General features: G+C 34.9%; 1 protein-coding gene across 1 annotated transcript in view; it reads right to left on the reverse strand.

Moving 5' to 3' along the window:
* Positions 1-3,892: 3,892 nt before the first annotated feature.
* LOC108573965 (golgin subfamily A member 6-like protein 22) overlaps positions 3,893-15,058 on the reverse strand; it is a 13,899-nt gene continuing 2,733 nt past the window's right edge. Inside the window, exons 5-7 of the mRNA XM_017936458.1 lie at positions 5,472-5,556; positions 5,211-5,285; positions 3,893-4,821 (exon numbers count right to left, since the gene is read on the reverse strand). Coding sequence (XP_017791947.1) covers positions 4,178-4,821; positions 5,211-5,285; positions 5,472-5,556 — 804 coding nt within the window. The 3' untranslated portion in view covers positions 3,893-4,177. The remainder of the gene's footprint in view (positions 4,822-5,210; positions 5,286-5,471; positions 5,557-15,058) is intronic.

Raw genomic sequence — 15,058 nt, forward strand, 5'->3', positions numbered from 1 at the left:
TTATTGTAACTTCGACAAATCCAAAATTCTTTTTTCTTTAAATCACAAATTTGGCGGTCGGTTTACGTCAGCTGCTTAGAAATATAACCCCAACCTTAACACCAAACACAACCCAAAAAAGGGTATTGGGGTTTTGGGTTTTTATTAATATCTCGGAAACTAATAAATACCCGAAGCTAAAATTTTATATTTGGGATCCACCTTCCCTACCCACCACTCCCTTTAAATTTCAAGCCAATCGGCCAGCGGTGCCTTTCAAAAGAATATCCAAAAACTCGAAATATTCCAAATAGCAATTAACATTTGCAGATTTACCACTTGTAAATGAAACACACTGTTACTCGTAAATCGTCATTCCTTCACCCTGCAGAAACCCAAAATACAGTGTACGGCCATAAGTGCGGCGACATCAATCGGTCCTGCAGTTCGAGGATTTAATTTTACGAATTCTCGTTACCTCTATCGTGGCCCGTATTACACAAAGTGGATTAATACGAGAGTCAAAGGTTACGTCAAAAAACTGCGACCCATTTATCATTTCACGTGGAATGAACCACGGGAAAAGTGATCACGATTTGTCTCCTTGTCTCGGAGTGATAGCTCTACGCAAAATCAAAACCCTTTCACGTGTCGTAACTTAATCCTGAGCGTTCCTCCAGATTTGGCATCACAAAACGGATCGAAGAGACGACCAAAAGGGAACGAGAAGCCGGAATGTTGGCGCGGGGTTCGGGCATCAACCTCGGGCGAGCAGCCCGCTTTACGCGACCGACCAATTCATCGCCCATTTGTGGACTGTAATGCGTAATCGTATACAGTAACCCGCAAGTACGGTGTCCTGAAAACCTACCATACTTTGCACATTATTTTCTCCTGCGTCGTAATACTTAGGCTGATGCATACGAAACGTCGCTTTTCGAAATGACGTTTTAGACACATTGTTTCCTCAAAAAAGTAATGTATTTAATCCTTTCGCTACGGCAGATTTTAATGCGTAACGTGGATGACTGACCACGGCTGTAAAATTTGGCCGTATCTTTTTAAAATTCGGTTTATTGAACTAAGGTGGAAATGCGTGAAGGAAAAAATAAATATTAAATTAAAGTGGAAGTGTACCAAAAGGCTTTAACAGTGTAATGCTAGGAAATTTTCAGAACGTCTATAGGCGGAGTTGTCACGGTCAATATTCCAAACAATTTTTCTTATACATTCTTATACATTTTATGGCCGGACTTTTTTAGTTTTTAAAATATACGCAAAAATACTTTCAATGTTGAGTATCATGTTCTGTAGGTTTGGGATAAGTTTACATAGAGCTTAGTACATGTTTGTGTCATGTTTTAGTTTGGCTTCATTTGTTTAATCTCTTATTCGGTTGTCAGTAAGTGAGCGATAGTCAACGTTCATTATTAATTGACTATTAACGGGTTCATTTGACCATCGCAACGTGGCCATTAAGCAACAGGTGATAAGCAACAGGTGATCATTAACGAACGCGTAAAACAAATAAATAAAGCAGAATACTTTACATATTTTACCTAGTGCTTTAAGTTTGGGAAAGTTTAAAACTCAACATCTTCCTACTTGAGTGGCCGACCGCCTGGCGGCAGTCAGGATATTTCTTTGATGTAACCTAACTAATCGGTGGATTAGGTTAGGTTAGGTTAATATCCCGATCGCCGTCAGGTTAAGTAAGAAATCGGTTAAGTTTGATCTTTTAAGTTCATATATTGTTATATGTATATATTGATCACATATCTCGAAAGCTAAAGGAGTCCGGGCGGTAACATGTATAGAGAAAAGCTGTTTAAAAGGTTGACTTTGACGACATATTTCAAGGTAATTGAAATCGGTGATGAGGACCATATTTCCAATAATTACCATGAATTTTAATTTTTTCGCATGATTTATTACTATATACATTGCACTATTTTTCATTAACAACCATACCAAATTTGTTTAAAACAGTTCTTTTTAATTATAACAGTTTTTAAAATAGTATTATAAAGGTGAAACATAAAGAGGTAGTTTTACCTTCGAAATTTGTTACCATTGCTAAAAAAATAAGTGACCTTTGCTTGCAACTGTTTTAGAAACCTGCAAAATGTCATAAAAATTGGCATTGTACACTCTGTAAATGTTATATGTTAGTATAATGTTTTTTAGCACAAATTTAATGTTGCATAAATTTGTTCGATTTATCAATAATTCATGGTGTGATTGTATGTCTAAGAATAAACTGAAGAATTATACAAAACTGTCTACATAGTAATAACAGATCCTCCATGCTCATAAAATTTCATTACTTTTTATATAATACATATATATTGTTTTAATTACATCTTATACAAAAATACTTTTAATTTCTTTATGCTTTCTTTACTTGTTTTAGATGAAAGCAATGAAAATTATTATTTGTTACATACTATTATTTAACTAATTTGAGGTACATTTATTATAAATCGCAAAAGAATTATACAAACATGAAGTTATACGGAATTAGTTTTGAAGCTGTTTCGGATTTTATTATTAACCTTTTAGCTACATACTATACAGGAAGCTACATACTATATTGGCTTCCCACTAGGTCATCTTTTTGAATGATACGCCACTATAGTGGCTTTCCTCTAAACTCTAATAAGCAACACTTTGTTACAGAAAATCACTATTGTGACTCATTTGTTTATCTCGGGTTAAAAGCTGTGTACATTATTTGTGTGATGCGGAAACGCCTTCATATGTTTTGATTCGCATTTTTCTTCTTTTTTTTTATTTCTCGCGGTACTAACGTCGTTTACTCGCAGTTGGAGGCAGAGCTGTCCGTACAGTGCAACGGTATAAATCCGCGGCCAGTTCCACCGTAGTTAAAAGGTTAATAGTCTGACAAAAAAATGTTATAAACAAAAATTAACCAGTACTCTATCATCAACAAATTGCAAAAATACTTTTTTTCAATAAAAATCGAAATCACCTTCACATTTTTAAATGGTACCATAAACAGTTTTGACCCGTAATAAGCAACTCGCTCGGAACCGGGTAGTTGCTTATTACGGATCAGGCATGCTATTCGGCTTGACTTTGTTCTCGAATGTGACGAGAGAACATAAAGAGCGCGTTTTTTTTTTATTGCTTCAACCTGAAAACTGTGGAGAGCCACCTGGAGTAAGTCAGTCCTCCTTATGCTCTGAAAAAATTTAAGAGACGTTAGTTATTTTGATGATAGACATTTGGTGTGAAAATGATGCATGGGCATAATTCGTGCAGGAAAATTTACAAAAAACCTGCAAAACGTAAGGGTGTCTAACAGGGAGGGAAACGGGGGAGGGGGGGGGGGGCGCCTATGAGTAAGAAACCCTAGCCATCGGGAAGAGAGACCCGAGAGCATCTTGGGAGGAGAGAACATAAAGAGCGTGAGAGAGGCTCGAGATACATATGTATAACACGCCAGGATCGCTAATACTAGAGTGAGAAAGCATCATATATATTATATTCTTCTTCTACTAAACGATGTCACTGTGCATTCGATCGCAATGATTTATGGCTTCTCGCTTTCACGGACCTCTCACTGGTTCTCAAATCTCTCACTCGGCGGGCAACTTCAAATAAAGAAAACAGAGAGCATATCGAGTTGCTTATTACAAGCCAGACAACAGTTGCTTATTACTGATCAAGACTGTAATTTTTTCTATGCGGTGACATTGTAGGTAACATTGTGACAACAAATTTAATAAGTACCTTTGTTCAATAACTTGTTGAAAAAATCATTCTTAATGTAATGAGAGTCCTTATGAACGCCTATTGTAAGTCAAACATGAATATTATTCAGGAATGCTCACTGAATATGAACAGTAAACAGACTTGTCATAGACTTGTCGCAGATTGTATATGCGGTGATTGGACAAGATTATTAAGTAAGTATTTATTTGGTGTTCAATATGTAGTAGGTAATACCATTAGTATTAAAAGTATTTTTGAAATTTATTGCCGATCGGGCCCTGATTAATTTTTGTTTATAACATTTTTTTGTTAGACTACCGGAAGTGTCTCAAAAATCGTGGCGATTGTTACGTTGAACATCCTCTATATGCAATTTAAAAAATGATTAATTATATTTGTATGTCATTCAATTGTCGACTGTGATTTTCTTTTTGTGTTCACTATCTTCTTCATTACCATTTTATGTAGTTTGTAGTTTTCCATATTTGGCCTCAAGTTTTGCAATTAATTCAGAGTCATCGAAATTTTCTTCTTCTTCTTCTCCTTCATCTTCTTCTTCTTCTTCTTCTTCTTCTTCTTCTTCTTCTTCTTCTTCTTCTTCTTCTTCTTCTTCTTCTTCTTCTTCTTCTTCTTCTTCTTCTTCTTCTTCTTCTTCTTCTTCTTCTTCTTCTTCTTCTTCTTCTTCTTCTTCTTCTTCTTCTTCTTCTTCTTCTTCTTCTTCTTTTTCTTCTTCTTCTTCTTCTTCTTCTTCTGACATTGTTTCCTGTGCAATTACTATTTCATCTTCTTGTTTCATTTCAGTTTCTTTAGTTTTACTTTCTTTGTATTTCCTTATGTTTCTATTCCATTCTACGTTTTTATTTATTTCTTTTTTTATCTCTACTTCTTCCTCCTCATCTTCTTCTTGTTCTTCTTCTTCATCCTCCTCTACTTCTTCATTTTCTTCTTTCTTGTTCTCTTTCCTTTCTATTTTTTCACATTTACCCTGTCCTGCTTTGTATTTTGCTGTTTTAAAAATCTCTTCTTTTTTTGAAGTTATTTTTTCTTCCGTTTTTTGTTTTTCGGATGTAATTAATTTAGACTGATTTTGAACAAAGATAACTTCTAAACACCAAAAAGAGTATACGATTAATCAAATAGTGAGTTTTAAAGACTACAAGTTAAAATATATGATGTTGTAATTGTTATGGAATATTTGTAAATAATTATAATTTCTTTGTAACCTGTAAACATTTTAAATAATTGTTTAAAGTATTGCACTATTGCTAACAATTACTCATGAAATTAATACATTTTTTTAACTAAATTTAATTCTTTCAATTGTATAAATATATAAAATGATGTGCAAGTCAAAAAAGATTATATTTAAACAATAACTTTAATAAAAAATTGTATAATCTGCTAGTTAAAAGAATGCAAATTTAATTAAAATTTTGACTAAATGTACAATAATTACATTATTATTCTTAAAACAAAGGTGTTACAACAGTTACCGTTATTCCATCGTTTCACGAGGACAAAATGTGCAGCAACAACAAGTGCCACACCAACTCCAAACTTCATTGCCACTGTAACCATCAAAATTATTTTTCATTGGTGTTTGAAAATTACAGAAAATATAACAAATATCCAAAATTATATTTTCTATTCATGCTATAGTTTTTGAAATATATAAGAGCATGGAGGATCATTTTATGTTACGAAGAGCCTGCATATAATAAACAAATTTTATTATATGTTGATGTTTCACTCACCACTGGCAGATTCTTCTTCTACCTCTTCTATTTCTGGCTTTACATCGATATCATTAACATATTCTTCAGGTTCTATGCTTTCTACCTAATATAAGAATTTTCATGTGATAATACGCTATAATTTAATAAAATTACAAAGTAGTTTATATAAAAGTGCAAACATATACAAATTTATAATACATAATATCAAAATAAAAATTTATTAATATTAATTTAAGTTTTTAGCAAACAAAAGTTATATCTTTAATATAATTTTGTTAATCTAACATTTGATAATATTGTTTTTTTTTTTTAAATTACTATTACCCCTTAAGTTGGGAGAGCGGATTTATACGTCGCGACAAGTCGATCATATGATGGCCTGAGTGAATTTATCTGCCGCGGTAAAAAACACCAGGAATATTACAACGAAAGCAAATGTGCAGGAACTTTCTCCCTATAAATGAATTAATATTTTTAATACAACATATAAGTAAAAGATCTGTAGTATGCCTCGCGCGAAAATGTAGAATAGACACAATATATAGATTTCAAGGTTACATCTATTTTTAAATGGCATGTTATACCTTTTTGTTGCTAGTACAATAGCGCATGGACGATTTCAACGATCTCTAATACAAGGTCATTCGCTAATCAATAAATAAATATAACAACGAATCATACATCAAGAGGTGCTCGAAGTGGTATCTGTGTGCGTCAACGCAACATTGGAGTCACCGGATTTCTAAAGCTCGTAAGGTACGTATCCACTTGAGAGTAAAACTATCGCGAGTTGTTCTCGAGGGTGGACATTGCGTCGAGAGTCATTGTCCGAGAGCATCGCTAACTGTCCGAGAATGCTAACGTTCTAGCTTGCTCTCAGATACATAGTACTATGACTATCAGAGAGCTGCCTTCGCAATTCGAAACAATTTCGTATTTTGAGAGTAGTTATCGCGAGAGTCTAAAATCAGACCAAACGTTCGATTTAATTGCTTTATATGATTTAATTGCTATTATAAAAAAAAAATATTTAACGAAATTGGAGCGAAGTTTAAATACTCCCCCGTAAGTGATGAACATGCCTCATATATCTGTTTACAGTGAATCCATGTCTTGACCCCGTAACTTTTCCTTTTACGTTACTTCTTCCTCTTTGTTAAAATATTGTAAAGAATAATTAAAACCCTAAGTTTTTACACATCCATAATCACGGTCTCTCTTCGTTCGTAGCTTAAAAGAAAGTGAAAGAAATTGCAGAGGGTAGGCACAGACTAATTTCCAATGGACACGGTTCTGAGAGTTCTGTCGGAGAGTAAGCTCTCGGCGAAGTTTCTATCGCCTATTTGAAAGTAAAAATTTTCGAAGTTGCTCTCAAGTCGACACACAATTTCAGAGTACTCCCGAAAGAAACTCTCAAATGGATAGGTACCTGTACACTTGTTATCATTTACGGATTGATAGTAGCACCACAGACGAGGTACAGGATATACCTTGCATCTAATGTATTTTTGTGTCCAACGTTCTGAAATACCGTTCGTGTAAAAAGTCAGTTTCTGTTATGAGTATTTATATCTATGATATAAAGCGGTGAGTTTAGAAATTACATATAATCCAACCATCAAAGATAGTAAAATCGACAGATGTAAAAAATCCTTTTTTATTAAATATGCATATAAAAATACATACATATGTATATTGAATTGCTTGAGTAGAACTATTCACGATTTTTTGACAGTAGTAGAACACGCGCATGTGACGAAGCATCTACTAATAAACAATTATATTACTTTTTCATTTGTAATTTCATAGTTACGTTTAATTCCCATTCCAACCACTGTTGATGTTGTAATCTTATTCTATGCTTAATCGGTAACGTCGGTAGCGACACGAAAATGGTAAGGGTCTTCTTGGCCTCAAAACCCCGGACAAAAAGTCCCATAGATGCAAGGTCTATTTTGTACCGTGTCCGTGGTAGCATATGCTGCAATGATTCTTTGTTTAAGAAATTATGCTATAACGTAAAGAAATACACAGGGTGGTGCAAAAACTTTGTCCACCTGGAATATTTACGTTATTTGTAATAATGTAGAAAAATGTTATATACAACACTTGCATGATATGGAGGGGGTCATGATGTGACGCTATAATTGTTTTGTCGCTGTTATGATAATTTCAGTATACTATTATTAGGTGTGCAAATAAGTTCGCTTTTTTAGTGATTTTCAACTTTTATTTACCAAAAAGGTGTACAAGATTATGTTTCAAAGTATTCCCCATTATTTTCTACTACTCTTCCCCATCTATGTGGTAAATTGTAGATGCCTTCCCGGAAGAAGGACGACGGTTTGCTGGCGATGAAGTCGTCAATACATTTTTTCACCTTTTCGACAAACAGTGTTGGAGGGACCTGAACAGATGGTAATCTGTTGGGGACAGGTCTGGGGAATATGCCGCATGTGGCATGACTTCCCATCCCAACGCATACATTGTCTCTCTCGTCTCTTGTACAACGTGCGGCCGAGCGTTGTCATGCTGCAGGATCACGTGCCTGGTTCCTTGGCCTGTGAAAGGCCGTTTTCTCTCCAATTCATCGTGCAAATTCATTAATTGCTGCTGATAATAATTCCGCCAGTTCTTCTTGTGTTTGCGTTGGGTTTCCGGCGAGCACCTGCTCCAACTCTTCGTCTTCAAATTTTTTCGGAGCACCTGTGCGTTCTTCATCTTCCAAGTTGAAATTGCCACTTTTAAATCTCTGATACCACTTTTTGCACGTTTTGTATGTCACAATGCCCTCACCCAGCGTTTCACAGATCATGCGAGTGGCATCAGCAGCCGTTTTCTTCATTTGGAACGCGAAAAGGATGCAGTGACGCAAATGATGCTTGTCGCAGGCCATACTGTTTGTGACTGGTTTGTTGGCTTGGTCAATGGTACTGCAACGGTCAGCGGGGTCTTTTTTAAGCTCAAGGTACACATTTTAAGACGATCGATTGAATAAAAAGGCCCCGAACTTATTTGCACACCTAATATTAAAGGTCATTGAAGGTCATTGAAGATCGTGAAACAATTATTATTACTTTCGAATTGTGAAACCACGGATATGTCTTATCATCACTAGAATTATTCTAACACATGGTGTAATTCATTGACTCTTATAAAGTAAACAGATAGTTTTGCCGCAGTGTTTATGTTCTAATAATACATTATGTACAGCTGCGAACGTAAACATTGCGTGAATATCGGTAGTCAGTATCAATTGATTGCTGAATCTAATATCACCGTGACAATCAAGGTGAGGTTTCCTTTTGAAAAACAAATGATCCCCACTTATAAGAAAACTCATCAAAATTCAAGAAGAGCCCAAACCTTGTATGCTGGAGGTACCCAAATCGTACACACACGTCGCATCGAATATTTCAGAGATTCTGTAAAAAATTAAAAGACACCAAAAGATCAGCTGTACGTAAGCCTAATCAAAATTGCCTATCGAAGATGGACAACCGATGAAACAAACGAAATTGGTGGTCTTGCGATGGTAGCTCGTAATTCAAAAATTAGTTTCCAACAAATTGAACGTGAGTCTGTTATCAGAAGGAGGAGCGCGTTACGAATTCTTGCACGATATAAATTTCATCTATACCGTATTAGTTTCCACCCAGATTTACGCAGTATAGATTTTATGAATCGTGTCACATTTTGTCAATGGGCCGAACATGAAATACAAATGAATGGAAAATTTATTTCTTCAATATTATTTACCGATGAAGCTACATTTACTAACCATAGAAAACTATGCTCGTTACGACAAGCTGAGCATCAATGACAATGGGTAGTTAATGTGTGGTGCGGAATCGTTCGTGATCAAATAATTGGACCGTATTTTTATCAATGGGTCTCTTAGATAAGACGTGCCGTGATTTAGCGATATAAAGATTGCAACTTTACATCGACACAAATAGTCAACACTTCGAACATCTTCTGTGATGTAAAAAAATTGATTGTACCACCACATTTGGTACATTAGATTAATGATGATATTAGATGATGATTAGATTAGATATAGATTAATGATAGCATGCTGAAATTGCCACACCAACGGCTATCATACAGCAATAAGAAAAATATAGTATCCCATTTAAAAAAATAGTGATGATCTTGAAATCTCCTCCTCTATGCCTCTACCTTATGTAAAAAGTATGTACACGTACATCACATTATGTCCCCCTTCATATCGTATAAGTTTTATATATAACACTTTTTCTACTACATACATTGAACGACCTTATTCGATACACGGTTGTACTCGTTTTAATAAATGTTGTCATATTATGAATAAAGATGTATACTATCCCATTTAAAAAAATTAATTTGATCTTGAAATCTCTTTTATAACTTCATAAAAAAAAACTATTTACCCTACACAATTCATACCAAACCATTATTATAATAACAATCTTTTCATATCTTTTTTACAACTTTCCCATCACATTTCGGATAAATGCTTACATAACATTTATATAACATTTTTTGTTTCTTAAGAGATATTCTTAAATATCCTGCATGAATTTTTCGTTTCCACGTGGGGCCAAAAATAGCCTTTTTTTAATATCTGCCTGTTGAATTTTAAAAGTTACCTTTATTTCTTTAAGTGGAATATTATATTTTTGACCTCATGGTTATCTCACAAATGTGAAGAAGAATACAATGATATGTTATAATGTGACCTTCAAACGTCCTTAATACATTTGCTGTCACGGGCGTAGTACATATATGGGGTTCGGAATGTATTGTCCTGTGTGCCCGCATCAACAGAGACGTGTCGATCGGTCGCATCAAATTTGATGCTGCCACTGTTTGACAGACGGCTACCACCACAAATCCTCCACTAAACGCAAAGGTGGCGTGTATGTGTGGGCATGCCTCGCTCACAAATACAAATCGGTGGCACACAACGTGCCCCTTTTCCATTTTTGAGTGGCAGCGAATGTGTTAACTAGTGAAATTTTCTTTTTACTGATGGACTCGGTTTACTAATGGTATCTGTTACTGTTGCTACTCATTAAGTATTGGACACTGTCAAAAGGTTACAATAAATATTCAAAATGTTTTCCATCTATTTGCAAACATTTATGTATTCTCGTTTGAAGAGATTGTTGTATTGAAGTGAACATCTGAAGTGTAATTTCTGTACAAACTTCTAGAACTCTGTCCTTTATCTCTTCTTTTGGTGTTGTTGCATTTTTCATTAACACTAACCGTACCTGCGCTTTATGTATAGCTATTCTTACCGTAGCCGATCAAATATCCGGTTATGAAATAATCATATTTTTCCGAAAGGAATACAGCTGATTGTCAATTTAATATCCCTGCCCGGTGGGGAGATACTCCTCCACATTCCCTCCAAATCGTGGCCATCTACCTCAACATGGTGGCGGAGTGAACTCCTCAAAGAGGACGGACGCCAAATGGCGGCGCGGCGACTCGGCCGGGACCACCGAGATACGTGCTACACTTCTGGCTAGCATCAGGTGAGGACGCTAGGCCACGATGAAAGGTAAGGAGGACCGGAAATTTGTTTTTGCGCCTAAGACGCCAAAAAATTATTTTCGGCGCCATGGCTGAGGACATTAAGAGAAAAACTCCTTACAGGGCTCAGAGCAAGACGGTCGGGCGTCCTAGGCCTGAGTAGTATGAAATGGAGCCCACACGCGAAGTTTGCCAGCCTATGTCATCTTGTTTGACGTAGTTGGATAAGTGGATCGAGCTGTAGAGGCCTAAGTCTCGGTACTCTGGGTGCCCCGAAAGGGGAAGCTCACACTCGTATCAATTTAATATAGGAAACGACGCAGAAAATAGCCTTTAGATAATAATAAATATTCTCATTTTTATTTTTAACAAGAACGGAAAAAAACAGGTGCATGATTTTAAATCAAATTTTAAAACCAGTTATTTGACTGGGAGTTGTATGGTTAGTGTTAATCATTCTTTGATAAACCCCAATAAAAAGAAATTTAAAGGCAACGGTGCTAACCAGAGAACTAGACTTCCACGTCTTATCCATTTTTTCGGAAATTGTTCATTCATTAGTTATCGTACATAATGTGCATAATGGTGGAGCACTGTCGCACAGTGGTCTAAAATCGTAAAAACCCGGACTTAATACAAATATTCGACTTCTTCCAAAAGGTATGAAATTTTGGTTACAGATTCTTAATTGTATATATTATGTTGTGGTATATATAAATCTTGCTATAAGTCATCCAAAATTTGTTGAAACATCTTTAAAGTTGGAAAAATTGCTCTAGAATGATCATATTTTTTCTCAAGTTGACATATTTCGCTACGCGATATTTTCCTACAGATAAGAGTTAACTCAAATCTAATTAACATAGCGTTGAATAGTATCCTTTCAACTATATGTACATGTAAAAAAAATTAAATTGTGAAAGCTCCCTTAAAGATACCCTTCCGTGAATCTCAATTTTATGCCGTTCTCTTTGCTTTAATTATGTTTACAAAACGGAATTTACGCAAAGTTACAATAAATTTTGCGTGAAAGTATTTATTAGTACCTACTTGAAGTAGATGCATGACATTTGTTTGCATATACTTGCCTAAACGGAAATTATGGTGATATATCTGTGGCAATGCAGAGTCGTTTCATTTCCCTCAATTTTGAGGAGTGCATATTATCGATAGTATTGGTATTAATGTTATCATATTATGTTGTACATAATGTTGTATATTTCTAATGACTAAACTGCGGATGTTTATACATTTATGGGAATTGTGGTTGTTCAAAAAAGCATAGAGTGAAATATCAAAAGTAAAAAGAGATAATATTTGAAGGGTGAAACGAATCTCTATTTGAACTGCATTTTTTTAGTTGCGTTTAGAAAAGTATCAATTTGCATAAACATCCGCAATTTACTAATGACATTTGGTCCCAATACTATAGATGATATTCGACTCTTCGATCCCTTCGACTCTGTCGCTGGTTCTATTTCTTCGTCACTCCTCTCATTCCTATAAAATGAAAAATTTTCTTCTAAGAGCTTATCTGAATGCAACCTAACAGATCTATGTGAGCCGTGAAATAGTCTACTACGAGCGAATATCGAGTAAATCTCCTATGTTTCTTGTACGAACAAGTTTAAAAATTATTTGTGCAGTGTTTATGTTCTTTTTGTTACTTTTAATATTCTAGTATAAAGTTATATTAGTTATCCCGTAACTGGTGCGGTGAAGCTATGTTGCATAACTGGTACCGTGTGGGTCAAAATGACTCTGTTTTCTAACAACACTTTAGGCAGCAAGGAATATTGTAAATAAGAATGAAACCAATATATAATTGTTCCCATATATCTAAACAATGAAAAGAAATGTATATATTATAGACAAGCTAGAACAAGCTGATATATCAAAATTAGCGAAAATCTTATCTTTTGTTTATAATAAATTGTTAACTACTGAATTTTGAGACCATGTTTATATGACATTATTTGCTTAAAATTACATTCTAAATTGCCTAGCAAAGCCTTGTTACCATATCATGAAATATCCCTTATAAGGGTAGCTTTTTAACATGTTGAATGCCATGGGGGTCAACGGTGACCGGCACTAACAATAAGTTTGTTCGTAGCGCCGTCGGGGTCACCGTGACCGGCGATGCCAAGATTACTAGAAACACATAATTCGAGTAAATTTCAATGCTTTAAAATTTTTCAATATTATCATCGTTACTAAAATGGTGTGAAGAGATTAATGCAATATAGAACATATAAAATAGTTTTATTTATATACATATATGTATAACATGTAAGCTTAAATATTATGCGCACATATTGCGATGTGTCATATTAAAACACTTCAAACAAAGGAAAAGTGAACCAGTACAGTCTCCACAATGTCACAACTTTTTTGAAACTATTTCAAACAAATTAAAAAATTCTGCGAAAACAAAGAAATGCATTTCCACACCGTAGGGGTCACCGGTGATCCCCAGTAAGATAAGTGCCTCACACATGATTACACACCTTAACGTGCCTGTTGTAAATAATATTTCACCATAATATGTAACGCATAATAAGAAATTTATGTTGGCTCGACGGGCAAGCCATGTAAAATTAGCGTGGCATTCAACGTGTTAAGGGTAGTTTCTTATCCTAACAAAAAAATAATACTGTAAGCGTAATCTATGACCCCAAAAACCCTTAAAACTGTCATATTTATAAGTAATAATGTATAATTAAGAGATTTATGAATTAAGTCCAGGTTTTTACGATTTTAGACCACTGTGTGTCGTTTTGCATCCACATTTTAAGACGTATACGCAAGGAAATATCCTCCATTAGTTCAGGAAGTGTGTTTTAACAGTGTTGAATACTTGGTAAGTAGTAACAACAATAGATACTATCAGAGTAAACTGAGTCTGTCAATAAGAAAAGGTTTGTTAGTTAAGATCATTTGGAGATCATGTTATAACATCATTGTATTCATCTTCACATTCTCTAAATGGCTAAAAATGGCAAAAAAATATTCTTATTAAAAAAATGTGCCCCTTGTTACCATAGAAGTCTCAACAGATAGTCTTACAATGTATCACTTCAGTTAAGAGATATTTACTTAAGAACAGTTTATGTAACTCACCCTGTATATACAGAATGTCCCATTTAAAATGAACCACATAATGCCTATTAGTCGGAGAACTGTAAATGTTTAGTGTGGCACTGTAAGTGAATACGTAGTGCAACCTTATTTTTTTTAATGGTACACTAACAATAGTCCGCTGCAATGATTTTTTAATCAACGAACTCCAAACTCTTCTGGATGATTTACCATACGCTACCAGGATACGAATGTAGTTTCAGCATGACGGTGCTACCCCTCCCCCATAATGACCGTCGAGTTCTAGTAACATTGAACAATGTTTCCCGGTCGTTGGACAGGAAGAGGAAGCAGGATACCCTTCCCAACAAAGTCTCCGCATATTTCGACACCTATAGACTTCTTTTTGTGGGATTTTATAAAAGATAAAGTTTATCGGGAAGAACCCATTACCCCTGATAATATGAAAAATCGTATAAAGGATGCCTTCCAACAAATTATTTCTGCAACATTGGAGAGGGTGCAACTATCGTTTAGAGATCGAGTAAATCAAGGCATTAATATCCGAGGTCATCATTTTGAATACCGAAGATAAGGAACAATTTCTGGACCTTAATTAAATTAAAATTTAAATAACCTTGAATGACCTTAGAACACCAACATATTTAGGTCGATGAATTCGTAATTTGGGACGGGCTACACGCCCATCTCAACGAAAATATATAGTTCTATTTGAAAAATCAAAAGTCACCTTGAAATCTCAAAGGCACGTCCTCCTAGATAAGATTTGTGACCATTACAAGATGCTCCCCTCAAAACAAAGTAAGTTTTGTTTGAAACATTTTTTTCAATAACGAATAGTTTAGGACATAATTGCGTGTTTCACTTCAAATGAGACCCTGTATATGTGTGTCAATAAACAACATAATAGTAGGATAGGAATTTTCCAACATGCTATATATGTACCGCTATACATATAACATGTTATATACCACCTA

Source organism: Habropoda laboriosa, unplaced genomic scaffold (genome assembly GCF_001263275.1).
Source record: "Habropoda laboriosa isolate 0110345459 unplaced genomic scaffold, ASM126327v1 scaffold181, whole genome shotgun sequence".
NCBI lineage: Eukaryota > Metazoa > Arthropoda > Insecta > Hymenoptera > Apidae > Habropoda > Habropoda laboriosa.